Here is a 13,723-nt window from a genome sequence, read left to right on the forward strand (position 1 = left end):
CTTTCTGTCCGGATGTTTCCTGTTTCCCATCTCTGACATTTTCTCCCCTTTGCCTCAGGGCTCTCGCTGCTTTAGTTTTCTACGTCCTTTGTCCATTTTGGGGCCTGGACTTTCCGTCTGTTGCGCTGGTTTGTTCCAATATATGCAAATGAGTTTGAGCGGGAACTCGAGAAATAAAACTTCTCAAAACAGACGCAATTTGGGCCCAGATTGCTGATTGTGTTCAAAGCGGAAATTATTGGGCAATGTACTTTATTTATTTCTGTTACTTGCCTTAAAAGGTGAAGTAATGGTCCAGTTGTATAAGGTTCTGGTCAGACCACATCTGGAGCACTGCACTCAGTTCTGGGCCCCACATCTCAGGAAGGATATGTTGGCCTTGGAGAGGGTGCAGCACAGATTGACCAGAATGATACTTGGGCTAAAAGGGTTAAATAATGGGAACAGGTTGCATAGACTTGGCTTGTATTCCGCTGAGTATAGAAGATTTAGGGCTGATATCATTGAGATGTTTAAGATGATTAAAGTATTTGATACAGTAGATAAGAGTGAAATTATTTCCTCTGGTGGGGGATTCCACAATAAGGGGCATAACATTAAAATTAGAGCCAGGCTGTTCAGGGGTGATGTCAGGAAGCACCTCTTCACACAGAGGGTAGTTGTTAGATCTCTTAATTTTCAATGAAATACGAACTCCGGTTGTAGTTTTAATGTAACTTTATTCTGGCAGCAGCAATAAGCTTCTGGCTTTAAGCCAGGCCTTTGTCCTTCTGAGACCACATGGCCAAAATAGCTGTACTTTTTCCTGGTTCAATTTACAAAAAAGAACTCGCCTTCTTTGACCTTATTGGCTCAATTGATAATCTTTTAACCTTTAATTGGCTCGCTACCCAAAGGTCCTAAAATGTCAAGTTGATTGATGACTTAATGCAATGTGCTCAGTCGCACGTAGACATAGGAGTCTGTGTTTTCTCAACCTGTCTAAATGCAGTCTGTTTGAATTCTCTATCAATCCCCCCTTTGATTCTTTCACAAACTGAATCATAAAACATCAGGTATCACTGGTTAAACATTCTACAAAATAATTTCACACATATTAATAGAGTTTCCTTCTAAAATTTGTTGATGTGTTTCGCCACATGTCCGGACTAGCAGCTTCCACACAAATTTACACCAACCCGAGTTCCATCGTGGCCACAAAGTAAGTCTGGTTTTAGTAGGTTAATTAACCTTATTCCAATTTAATCCAAATCAATATCTTAATTCAACCAGTAAACAACCTTCCCTTAAGCATAACATACCCCTGTGCCACGTACAGACGGTCTGCTGGGACCTGCAAGGTGTCTCACCTGCGGGACAACAGCTACAGCCGCCTGGTCGCAACAACATTTAATCAACATAAACAAACAATATAAAAGTAAAATAATTACAACAAATAGAATTAAACCTTCCACCAATGAAGTTCCTATTGAACCTAGCCATTCAGTGGCTCCACTCCACAAAGTGAATGATGGGGGTTGCTTATATGTGCAACACTCAGTTCCGAGTAGGGCGCAAGTACCTCCCTTTTCAGAATTCCGGGAGCAGTTACTATAATTCCCTTGCTACCCTACTATTTCCCTTTGGTGCAGAGGGTCGGCTAGTAAGAAGTAGGCCTATGCCTAGAATACCTACAATCAGTAATACAGTAAATTTATACATTTTGGCAAAAAGTAATTGTCCTTATTAGATTTCAGCTTCAGTTACGGGTGCTCGTTTAACGTGTGAAGCGTGGATCCAGGCTTTCTTTCCTTGGACTTTAACAGCTGCCTGGGTGGTCAATAACACTTGGCACCCAAAGGTTCTTTATGCAACTTTTTCACATACACCCAGACTCCCGGGATGATGTCGTGTCCTCCTTCGGGTGGATTACCCCAAGCTGCCGATACCTGTCGGGAAACAGAACTAATAGCATTGGTTAGGTTCTGACAGTATGATAACAAAGTGTTACTCATTAAGTGAACATCAGCTTTCCTTAAATCGATAGTTCCTGGCAGCGACATGGGTCTTCCTGTTATAATTTCAAATGGGCTTAGACCTGTAGTTCTGTTCGAGGTTGCCCTAATACTACATAGCACTATTAGTAGTGCCTGGGGCCATGGTGTTCCTTCTTGGTGATATTTGGCAAGCCGTTGTTTCAGAGTTCGATTCATTCGCTCTACTTGTCCTGATGATTGAGGATGATAAGGACAGTGTAAATCCCACGTAATGTTCAGTAACCTACAGACTTCTTGGCAGACAGCATCTGTGAAGTGTATTCCCTGATCTGAGTCAATACTACTCGGGACTCCCCATCGGGGAATGTAATCCTTACACAAGACCTTTGCAGTGTGATTGGCTGTGGCTCTTTTAGTTGGGACAGCTTCTACCCGTCTAGAGAATCTGTCGACCATGACAAGAATGTTAGTGTATCCTTGGCATGAAGGAAGAGATATATAATCAACCTGCAGATGCTGGAATGGTCCGACAGGGGCAGGGGGCCTCAGTTGGGGCATTACCGTGATGGGTCCAGAATTATTTTTCTGGCAGACCACACAGCGGTCTGCTACCAGCTGGGCATGTTTTTTAAATCCCTGACCACACCAGCTTTTCTGGAACCGTGCCATCATCTGTTGTGAGGCCAAGTGTCCCCACGAGTGGATCTGTTGGGCTAAAAAAGGCATAAGCACTTGTGGCGCGACTGGCTTGTCGGTAACTCTTTGTCTCCAGACACCGTCTTCACATAGCTTAATTCCTGCCTCAATCCATGTCCATTTTTCCTCTCGGGAGCATTCGCCTTGCATTGTTTGAAGGTCTCGTGTCAGAGTCCTGAGTGCTTTCAATCTGCACATCTGTGTTGGTTCTTCTGGGGGAACGCCCTGTGAGGCGGCATCTTTAGCTGCCTGGTCGACTAGGGCATTTCCCTGTGCTTCTGTGGTATTTTCCTTGGTATGGGCCTTACACTTCAGGATGGACACTTCCTGAGGTAATTGTATGGACTCTAGTAAGTCTCTGACTTCTTTTCCATTTCGGATAGGTGTACCAGCAGCAGTGAGGAATCCTCTTTTCCGCCATAACAGACCAAAGTCGTGAGCGACTCCAAAAGCATAACGCGAATCTGTGTAGATATTAGCTGTCTGTCCTTCTGCTATTCGACATGCTTCTGACAGGGCCCGTAACTCGGCCTGTTGTGCTGACGTTCCTGAGGGTAAACATCCTTTTGCCACTACCTCATATAAGGTTATAACTGCCCATCCTGCTTTTCTGGTACCATTGTCAACAAAGGAGGAACCATCTGTAAACAGGATGAGGTCTGGGTTGTGCAGAGGCTCCTCTGCTGCTAAGGCTGCTTCTTCTGTTTCTTTTAAAATCTCCATGCAGTCATGCTCTTCACATTCTCCCCCCTCTTGCTCCCTCGATTCTGACATCGGGAGCATAGTTGTGGGATTAACCGGGCTGGCCCGGACGATATGGAGATTAGGAGCTTCCAAAACTGCTGTCCAGCGGGTCCATCTTGCTGCCGTCACCTGAGACATTCTATTCATAGACAGCAAAGCATGTACGGTGTGGGGACACTTGACAATCAGCTTTTGGTCGAGGACTAGACCCGCAGTGATCATTACTGCTCGACATGTAGCTTCCATGGTCCTTAGGCAACTTCCCCATCCGAGGGATACCTCATCCAGTTTTGCCGAATAATAGCCAAAAGGTCTTTGTCGATCCCCATGTTCTTGTGTCAGTATAGCTGTCATATATCCTTCTTTCTCATGGACAAACAGGGTAAATGGCTTACCACTGTCGGGGATTCCCAGAGCCGGTGCCGAACACAAAGCCTTTTTCAAACTCAGGAAGGCCTCTTGCTGTTCCTTAGATGGCTTCTTTAGAGGCACGTTTCCCCTTTAAAATATCATTCAATGGCTGAGCAAGCTGTGTGAAGGAGTCAATCCAATTTCTGTTAAAGTTACACAATCCCAAAAAGGACCTTAGTTCCTGAATAGTGGTGTTTTTTTTTTAGCAGCCTGAATGGCTGCAGTTCTATCCTGGGTAAGTTCTCTCTTTCCTTGTGAAATCTTTTGTCCCAGGTATACAACCTCTTCTTGGGATATTTGTGCTTTGTCGATGCTGGCTTTATGTCCTTTCAGCCAAAGGTGATCCAGCAAAGCTCGTAAATCATGTTCATGCTGTTCTTCCGTGTTTGAAGCTAGCAGGATATCGTCTACATATTGGATGACTGTGGATGACAGGGGAGGTAATTCTCGCAAATGGCTTTGTAAAGCCATGTGGAATACCGTAGGGCTGTTGTGAAAACTCTGCGGTAACCGGGTCCAAGTATACTGTTGTCCTTGGACCGTGAAAGCAAACCACTGTCGAACCTCCGGTGCCAGAGGCACCGACCAAAATCCATTGGCCATATCTATAACCGAGAAATATTTATGTTCCGGTTTGAGGGCATTAAAAATGGTGGAGGGATCTGCGACCAAACGAGCTTTTTGATCAATACACTGGTTAGATTTCCTATAATCGACAGTCAAACGCCAAGTCTCATTAGATTTCTGTACCGGCCACACAGGGCGATTGGAGGAGCTATGCGTTTTAATAAGCACCCCTTGTTTCTCCAATTGCTGAATAACCGGTAAGATTCCCGCAATGGCAGTGGACTGATGGGATACTGTTTAGTGCATGGAGGCTTGGTCCCTGTAAATGACGCAGGCTCCATCTGGAGTAGGCCACAATCGTTCTTATCTTTAGCCCATATCGGGTGTTCCTTCAATTCCTCTTTCTTCAAAGTTCTAATTGACCATGTCACCCGACCATCCTCGAAATGCAACGATGAATCTACTTGGATTAGAACGTCCATTCCCAAAAGGGGTTGATCTACTGGGCCTCCAGACCGGCGTGGTTAGTTCATGTGGACCCAGCCCTATAAGTACCGGTGTTGTCCTTTTAATTTCCATTTTATGGCCCCCAACTCCATAGGCTGTACGTGCCCTACCATCCAACGGCAAAAAGTCTCCATATTGTAGGGGTAAGCATGTAAATTCTGCCCCTGTGTCTAAAAGACAGTCCACATCCTTCTCGCCCACCCTCACAGTTATATATAGCCCATCTCCCCTTTGTTGTATTAGTGCGAGGAGGTGGACCAGGGTGGGCTCTAATTGTTTTTTGCTATCCCAAGTAACACATTCTGTTGTTGTATTGTCAGTCGCTTAAATGCTTCTATGAGGTCGTTATCTTGTGACAAGCCTGGCTTGTTGGCTGAATTGTATCCCTGGCTGCGTCCTCTTCCCCAGCCACGACCTTTCTGTTTTGCCCTGCACGTCTTGGCCCAGTGACCTTCTTTCCCAAAATAATGACATTTTCCGGGTAATTTTCCGAATAACTGTTTATCGGAATCCTGAGATTTCCATCCCATAGCCTGTACAGCTCGGACTTTAGCTCCCATATCCCGATCTAATTGGTTACATCGATCCACCAACACTGCAATGGTAGTTCCTCTACCTTCCCAGTCCGGTAACACTACCTTAAGCATTTTGGACAGTTCTGGCTTGAGACCTGCCACGAAAGCTGCTTTCAGGGGTCCAAACACTTGTTCATCCATTTCCTCATCCGTATTATTCATACCCGAATGTTCTAGCCACGTGCATCTAAACCGCTCGTCATACTCCCGGACCTCCTCTGTTCCTTTCTGTTGGCAGGCTGCAATTTTTCCCCAGTCTGTCTTAGCTGGACTGAAGGCTTGCAGCCAGTGTTTAATCGCCTCCCATCCTGCGTCTAATTTTTGCTCATCCTGCCCCAAAGCTTCTTCTACCTTGTCGTGCAATTTTCTTCCCTGTGTTTTTGGCACCATTATGGTCAAAATTTGCACTCCGTCCCAGGGATAAAGTTGATATATATTTCTTAAGCGGTCCAATTGGTCCCACATTTTTACTCCCCCTTTCTTTGGATTGGGCAATTCCTTGGACCATTTATCAATTTTCTCTGGGTCTGCCGGATCATGAACTAAGTATTCTTCGTACACCCTTTTCCTCGTTTTTTTGGTTCCGCCCTCATCCGCAGTCTCTTCTGATTTGACTACAACTCGTCTTTTTTTAAACGGGGCAAAGCGCACCCCTAATTCTTCATCATCCTCCGACACTGTATTGTCGGAGGATTCAGAAACCGTGTCTATTCCTCGGTCGTGTCTTCGGGTTTGCACTTTTAATTTATCCAAACACGGGTACCCTGGGAATTGACCAATACATTTTCCTTTTCCTATTACTGTCTCTTGACCTAATGATTTTTTCCATTCTTTAATTTCACCTTTAAGATCTTTAACTTCCGCTTCCAGCTTTTCAAGTTCAAGCTTTTTCTGTCGCAGCTGTGCACAAACTGTTTGCAATTGGTCCTTTGTACTGGTCAGGTCCCTATCATATTGGGAACACGTTATAATTTCATTCCGCTGTCTGATCTGTCCCATAACGGCTAGGGACCATCTGATTCGCTCTTTATTTTTCATACGGGTCGTTTTTCCCCAGACCCTTTTAATCTCGTCCAAGGACCATTGTCCTTTGGAGGTTCCGTACTTTTGTTCGATCTTAATACAGGTTTTAGATAAGTTGAATTGTTGCTCTATGTATTCTTTCAACTGTTGGAGGATTTCATCTATCGAAACCTCAGGTGGTGCCTGCCCACCTTTAACAGTTGTAGGCAATTCTTTGCTCTTATCTCCTGCTGCCATAATACTGATTTCTTTACTGGGGTCTCGAGTTGTAGGCTTTCCAGCCGATCAGTGGGTTGGTGATTAATTAATTAACACACCGCCTAAGATTAGACGTCTATGGGACCTCGAGCCGACTACCAACCGGAGGGTTCGCAAACCGGAGGCTTTCGGAATCGCGTAGAAGGAGAGGCGAATTTAGACTTTTGGCCAAGGACTTTTATAAAGAGGAGTCCTTACCTCAGTATGTAGGTCCGATGTCCAAAATTCAGTTTCTTCCCTCAGGGATCGTGTTCGTGATGCCAAAATTGTTAGATTTCTTAATTTTCAATGAAATACGAACTCCGGTTGTAGTTTTAATGTAACTTTATTCTGGCAGCAGCAACAAGCTTCTGGCTTTAAGCCAGGCCTTTGTCCTTCTGAGACCACATGGTCAAAATGGCTGTACTTATACCTGGTTCAATTTACAGAAAAGAACTCGCCTTCTTTGACCTTATTGGCTCAATTGATAGTCTTTTAACTTTTAATTGGCTCGCTACCCAAAGGTCCTAAAATGTCAAGTTGATTGATGACTTAATGCAATGTGCTCAGTTGCACGTAGACATGGGAGTCTGTGTTTTCTCAACCTGTCTAAATGCAGCCTGTTTGAATTCTCTATCAGTAGTGGAAATATGGAACTCTCTTCCCCAAAAGGCTGTTGAGTCTGGTTGTTAATTGAAAATGTCATAACTGACTTTGACAGATTTTTGTTAGGTGAGGGTCTGAAGGGATATGGAACCAAACCAGATAGAGTTACGATACAGATCAGCCATGGTCAAAGTGAATGATGGAACAAGCTTGAGAGACTGGATGTCCTCTTCCTGTTCCTATGTCCCTGTGCACTTTTATCCTCACCTGATCTTGTTACATTTGTTGATCAGATTGTTCTTGTAGATTGTACCCGATGTGCACGGACAGAAACAGAAAAGCATGGGTTAAGGGGTGTGTCAGCCCGGTAAAGTGAGAGGCTGCCAGCAGATGACAGACAGCGTGCCGTGTTGACTATTGGTGTCTTTGGTCGTCTCCACAGATATAACCAGGTGCTGAAGGGACTCATTTGGTCACCAGCCGGCAGTGTGGTTCTGCCAAGATGTTGACCTGGTATTGCACAGCTTCCCAATCTCCAACCATGGAAGTTCACACACACCTTTACATTGTTTCAACATTGGTGGTAATGTTTTGAGAAAATACCTACTGGTGAAAATGTCCCATTTACTGTAATACGCAATGAAGGTGTCCTGATATCCAATGATAACTCAAAAGTGGGGTCCTTTAACATTCCCAAAGATATTGTAACTCCCTGAACACGAGGTTTCAATTGCTGTGAGTTCGAAGTGTCAATCACACAATGAAAAGCAAAATTTCATACACTTAGGTTAACTAAATAATTGTTTCCTCTGTAACCGACAGTACCACCAGTTCTATCCCTTGTAATTGGAGGCAACAGCATTTATGGTCACAGGAAGAATATGCAATTTTATTTACACATATATAAATATCCGAACATCATAGAAAACAAAGCAGGCGGTTGATCAGCAGCCCATTCAACACAAACATCCCTCCCTCCCCCACCTTCAAAATCCAGTAAAATTGAGTTCAGTTTAATTCAACCAGTTGAATTTGTGGCGCTGGGGCGATTTGTCTTCACAGCTCCGAAACTTGGCTCAGAAACCAAACCATATTCGTGATGTGAAACCGCCTGATATTTCCATGTATCAGTGTGGGAAGCCCAGCCAGGAGCCAGCCCCACACACAGAGTTTCTGGGATAAGTACCGGAATGTTGGGATGAACTTTGTGTGGTCAGCTGGCGGGACCCCACTGGGAACACAAGACAAGGATGGTCCAGGGAAAGGGTGTTGGGTTCATTGTTGTTGAGAGAGAAAGAAAAAAGGAGAGAAAAAGAAAGGGAGAAATGGAAAAAAATAGAGAGAGAGAAAGAGAAAAATATAAGAAAGATTTGCATTTCTATGGCTCCTTTCACAAACTCAGGATATTCCAAAGCATTTTACAGCCAATAAAATCGTTTTTGAAGTGTAGTCACTGTTGTAATGCAGCAAACGCGGTGGTCGATTTGTGCACAGCAAGAGATAAATAATCAGACAATCTGTTTTAGGTGTTGGTCTCAGGGATAAATATTGGTCAGGACACGGAGGAGAAGTCCCGTGCTCTAATGTGAAATAGTCAAAGTGGATCTTTTATGTCCACGTGAGAGGGCTGATAGGGCCTCAGTTTAATATCTCATCCTGAAAGACGACACCTCCGACAGTGCAGCACTCCCTCAGTACTGCACTGGAGTGCCAGCCTAGATTTTGGGCTCAAGTCCCTGGTGTGGGACTTAAACCCACGACCTTCTGACTGAGAGGCTACCACTCATTTTCCAACTTCAGTAGAAAATCTTTCCACTCGTTTATAATGTCGCGAACACATTGTGGGCAGAGAATATCCTGCCCCGTTTTATTTACCCCCCGATTCAGACCCTCGTGCCGAGCAGTGTGCTATTAATCAGTACATCACTACAGCAGAAACTACAAGGTAGTGTAACAGAATATACAGAAACATTTTATTATAAATACGTCCTTACCAATTACAGTGAGCGGGGTGTTAAAGCCATCCATGCATCTTGAGATATCAAATTCTAATGGGTTTGTGCAATGTACAAGGTAGAAATGATCACCATTCACTTTCCAACATAACAGAACAATACGGGTCGTCCAATCCACTGCGACGCTCTAAAGTAGCGGTTTGTACAATCTGACACAGCAGGACTCAAGAAGCAAATAAGACACTTTCAGAACGATACAGATAAGACGGTCATAACATTCTGAAATAAAAATGAATCGTGTGATAATGGGTTGAGTTGCCATCCGTAATAAGACAACGGGTCTGTGCAGACCAAGAAAGCAGAGAGGAGCAACGGAACTGTGACGGCTGCAGCTCTGACCCTTTGTTCAATAGACCGTAGGGGTGGAATTGGACTTAGGTGGTGGGATACAAAACAGGTGGAATTGTATTTGGTGCCCGTTATACCACAGGCCCAATATTGAGTGCTATTGACGTCAACGGAACTGAATATCGGGCCGGGTGTATAACGGGTGACCGAGGCGATAACGCCTGTTTTGTGCCCCCGCCAATGTTCTAATTTCCCTCCCCGCTCATCAACAGCTGGATCTTACGCAAGGAGTTTAAATAATGCCTCCTCAGTTCTAAAGACCCACACGCCATTAACAATGGATTCTCTCCGCATGTGAACATTTCCATTGGATGGTCCTTCCTCCAGCTGGGGCACCTTTGACGTCAGGTCCATTAATAAAATTCCACTGAACAGTCGGTCCTTAACTGCTGGAAGACTTGGCACAGAAGCCTTGTGGAGAAGGACAATGCACACATCAGCCCAGCCGTGGGATCTCAAGCCTGCATCTGTCTGGGCTGAAACACTCAAGTTATTGTCAGGTGACCAGGGCAACAATATAGTAATAAGGGGGCGGAGAGGGAGGATTGTCTAAGTGTGGCAATATCATAAACCCCTTCATGATTTCCTCTGGTCCTAGTGAAATCCCAAATACATTTTGTGTTGAAGATGATTATAATTATGATCGAAATACAGGCTAAAATGTACCTTCCATGGCCCATTTATGATGTGACAACAGGCCAATGGCCACTCCTCCCTCCCCTTCCCAGATATCAATGGAGAAGTTGGGGCTGAAACTGGATGAAGACCAGCAACAATCGAGCGAGCTTCTAAATCCTTCTATTGTCGTAAATTAACATCAATGTCAAGGAGCTACAACACTCAACAGAGTTGGAACAGAATTGGCTTTGTAACTGAGGCGAGAGATTTTTTGCCTCAGTTACAAAGCTAATCGTTCCAACTCCACTCTTGTCCACGGTGTGTATTATTTACTAATGGTTTCTGAGAAATTGCCTCCAAAATTAAATCTTTGTTAATGGATGTGGGTTGGGACCTCAATAACTGAGGGTAGGAGGGAAGATTTAGTCTGTGGGTTAGTTACATCGTAAACACAGGGAAAGGTTCCCCCTGGTTACTGTGGGTTAGTTACATCGTAAACACAGGGAAAGGTTCCCTCAGTTACTGTGGGTTAGTTACATCGTAAACATAGGGAAAGGTTCCCTCAGTTACTGTGGGTTAGTTACATCGTAAACACAGGGAAAGGTTCCCTCAGTTACTGTGGGTTAGTTACATCGTAAACACAGGGAAAGGTTCCCTCAGTTACTGTGGGTTAGTTACATCGTAAACACAGGGAAAGGTTCCCCCTGGTTACTGTGGGTTAGTTACATCGTAAACACAGGGAAAGGTTCCCCCTGGTTACTGTGGGTTAGTTACATCGTAAACACAGGGAAAGGTTCCCTCAGTTACCACTTCGAACAAAATGTGAAAGCATTTTAAGGGAACATGCTCACCTTCTCACTAAAACATAGCCACCAGTGGGAATCCTGCACCTTTACTGTCTGAACAAATCAACTCTGACATCACTTGGGGCTCAAAAAAGGTGTTTCTGTGGCCATGACACATCGAAGAAATAGACTATTTCATTGGGGGTTTGGCTGGTGTTTTTGCTCCAGTTGAGGGAGTGGGCGATAGTGGGGTGTATTCATTCTCGGGACTGGTCAGACGGAACACAGAGGCCTTTCCCGGGCCCTGTGGTCTCCCTGCACTCGTATTGCGTTCGCTCAGTTGAAGGATGTGGTTGACCAAGAGGGCCGCGGTTACCTGAGCCCCTGCTTTGGCCGACCTTCGACCCCTTTTACCATCATTTGTAGAGCAGGTGGACCCTGCTGCCATCGCAGTTGTTTCTGCCCAGCTTGTCGGTCTGCTCGGATGAGACCAGGCACTTCACCAGGGGCAGGTTGGGTTGGTAAAGGGAGGAGACGGTCCCCGAGGAGGAGTTGCTGTAGTGGTTGTCCGTGAAGTTCTCCTTGGTGGGGTTGGAGGGACGTCTCCGGGACCTCAGCTGCTGTCTCTCGTAGAGCTGCTGGCGGAGCTCGGTGATACGCTCTTCTTTCTGTGGGGCACGGAACCAGGAAAACAGGACGAGCGGTTAGAGCGAGATTGGGCGTGTGGTCAGCGCACAGGGGACTAAGTCCCACATGTTGGGCGAGAGCCTTCAGGAAATTGCAGGCCCCGTGATTCTCCAGCCATTAAACCACGGGGTAGAAATTCCTCTTGGACGGTGGCGCTAAATGGGCGGTATCGAATCGGCCGCCCGTTATATATGCCACCCGATAGTTCTATTGAAGGCAGCGGAATTCAATATCAGGTGGGGACTATAACGGGCGGCAGACATGATCTTGCCAGTTTAGTGACACCGCCCCAGACAAGTTTCTCCCCCAACCTGCCCTTTCCGCTGGGAATCTCCCATCGCGGAATCATCCCGATCTGTTATTGTGCAATGAGAAAGGGTTAATTACTAAACTTGTAGTAAAGGGGCCTTTAGGGAAGAGTGACCATAATATGATAGAATTTTATATTAAGTTTGAACGTGATTTTGTTAAATCTGAAACTAGTGGTCTTAAATTTAAACAAAGTAAACTACGTAGGTATGAGGGGCAAGTTGGTGAAGATAGATTGTGAAACTACACTGAAACGTATGATGGTAGACAAGCAATGGTCAGCATTCAAAGAATAAATACATAATTTACAACTAACATAGAAACATAGAAAATAGGTGCAGGAGTAGGCCATTCGACCCTTCGAGCCTGCACCGCCATTCAATAAGATCATGGCTGATCACTCCCTCAGTACCCCTTTCCTGCTTTCTCTCCATACCCCTTGATCCCCTTAGCCGTTAGGGCCATATCTAATGCCCTCTTGAATATATCCAATAAACTGGCATCAACAACTCTCTGTGGCAGGGAATTCCACAGGTTAACAACTCTCTGAGTGAAGAAGTTTCTCCTCATCTCAGTCCTAAATGGCCTACCCCTTATCCTAAGACTATGTCCCCTGGTTTTGGACTTCCCCAACATCGGGAACATTCTTCCCGCATCTAACCTGTCCAGTCCCGTCAGAATCTTATACGTTTCTATGAGATCCCCTCTCATCCTTCTAAACTCCAGTGAATAAAGGCCCAGTTGATCCAGTCTCTCCTCATATGACAGTCCAGCCATCCCTGGAATCAGTCTGGTGAACCTTCACTGCACTCCCTCAATAGCAAGAACGTCCTTCTTCAGATTAGGAGACCAAAACTGAACACAATATTCCAGGTGAGGCCTCACTAAGGCCCTGTACAAACATACATTCCTTTAATGCACAAAAACCCCACAGGAAAAGTGACCCAACCAGGGCTAACAAAAGTTAAAGATAGTATTAGATCAAAGGAAGAGGCTTAGAATGTTGCCAATAAGAGCAGTAAGCCTGAGGATTGGGAGGATTTTAGAATTTAGAAGGAGGGCCAAGAAATTTATATAGAAAGGGAAAATAGAATATGAGAGTAAACTAGGGGAAGACATAAAACAGACTGTAAAAGCTTCTTTAGGTATGTAAAAAGGAAAAGATTAATAAAAGTAAATGTGGGTCCCCTACAGGCTGAGACAGGAGAAATTCTAATGGGGGAATAAGGAAATGGCAGAGAAATTAAACAAATACTTTGTGTCAGTCTTCACGGAAGAAGACATGAAAAACCTCCTGGAAATAGTGGAGTAACAGGGGTCTAGTGAGAATGAGGAACTGAAAGAAATTAGTATTCATAAAAAAAAGTACCGGAGAAATTAATGGGACTGAAAGCTGATAAATCCGATCTTTCTGATAAAAGCGATCTTTCAGCGGAACATGGAAAGCCTGCTAAAGTCAGTTCCTTGCACAGTGGTCTTCCAAGACAACATATTGGTTACAGGTCGGGACACCATTGAGCACGTGAAGAGGAGGTCCTTAGTTGGTTGGATCGCGTGGGGCTCAGGTTGAAACGCTCGAAGTGTGTTTTCCTGGCACAGGACATCGAATTCTTAGGAAG

The 13,723-nt window shown here is 44.9% G+C and overlaps 1 protein-coding gene across 1 annotated transcript in view; it reads right to left on the reverse strand.

The window, feature by feature from the left end:
• Positions 1 to 9,334: 9,334 nt before the first annotated feature.
• The window catches only part of gabbr1b (gamma-aminobutyric acid (GABA) B receptor, 1b), a 662,620-nt gene continuing 658,231 nt past the window's right edge, over positions 9,335 to 13,723 (reverse strand). The window contains exon 22 of the mRNA XM_070862216.1: positions 9,335 to 11,776. Coding sequence (XP_070718317.1) covers positions 11,525 to 11,776 — 252 coding nt within the window. The 3' untranslated portion in view covers positions 9,335 to 11,524. The remainder of the gene's footprint in view (positions 11,777 to 13,723) is intronic.

This window comes from Pristiophorus japonicus, chromosome 19 (assembly GCF_044704955.1).
Source record: "Pristiophorus japonicus isolate sPriJap1 chromosome 19, sPriJap1.hap1, whole genome shotgun sequence".
NCBI lineage: Eukaryota > Metazoa > Chordata > Chondrichthyes > Pristiophoridae > Pristiophorus > Pristiophorus japonicus.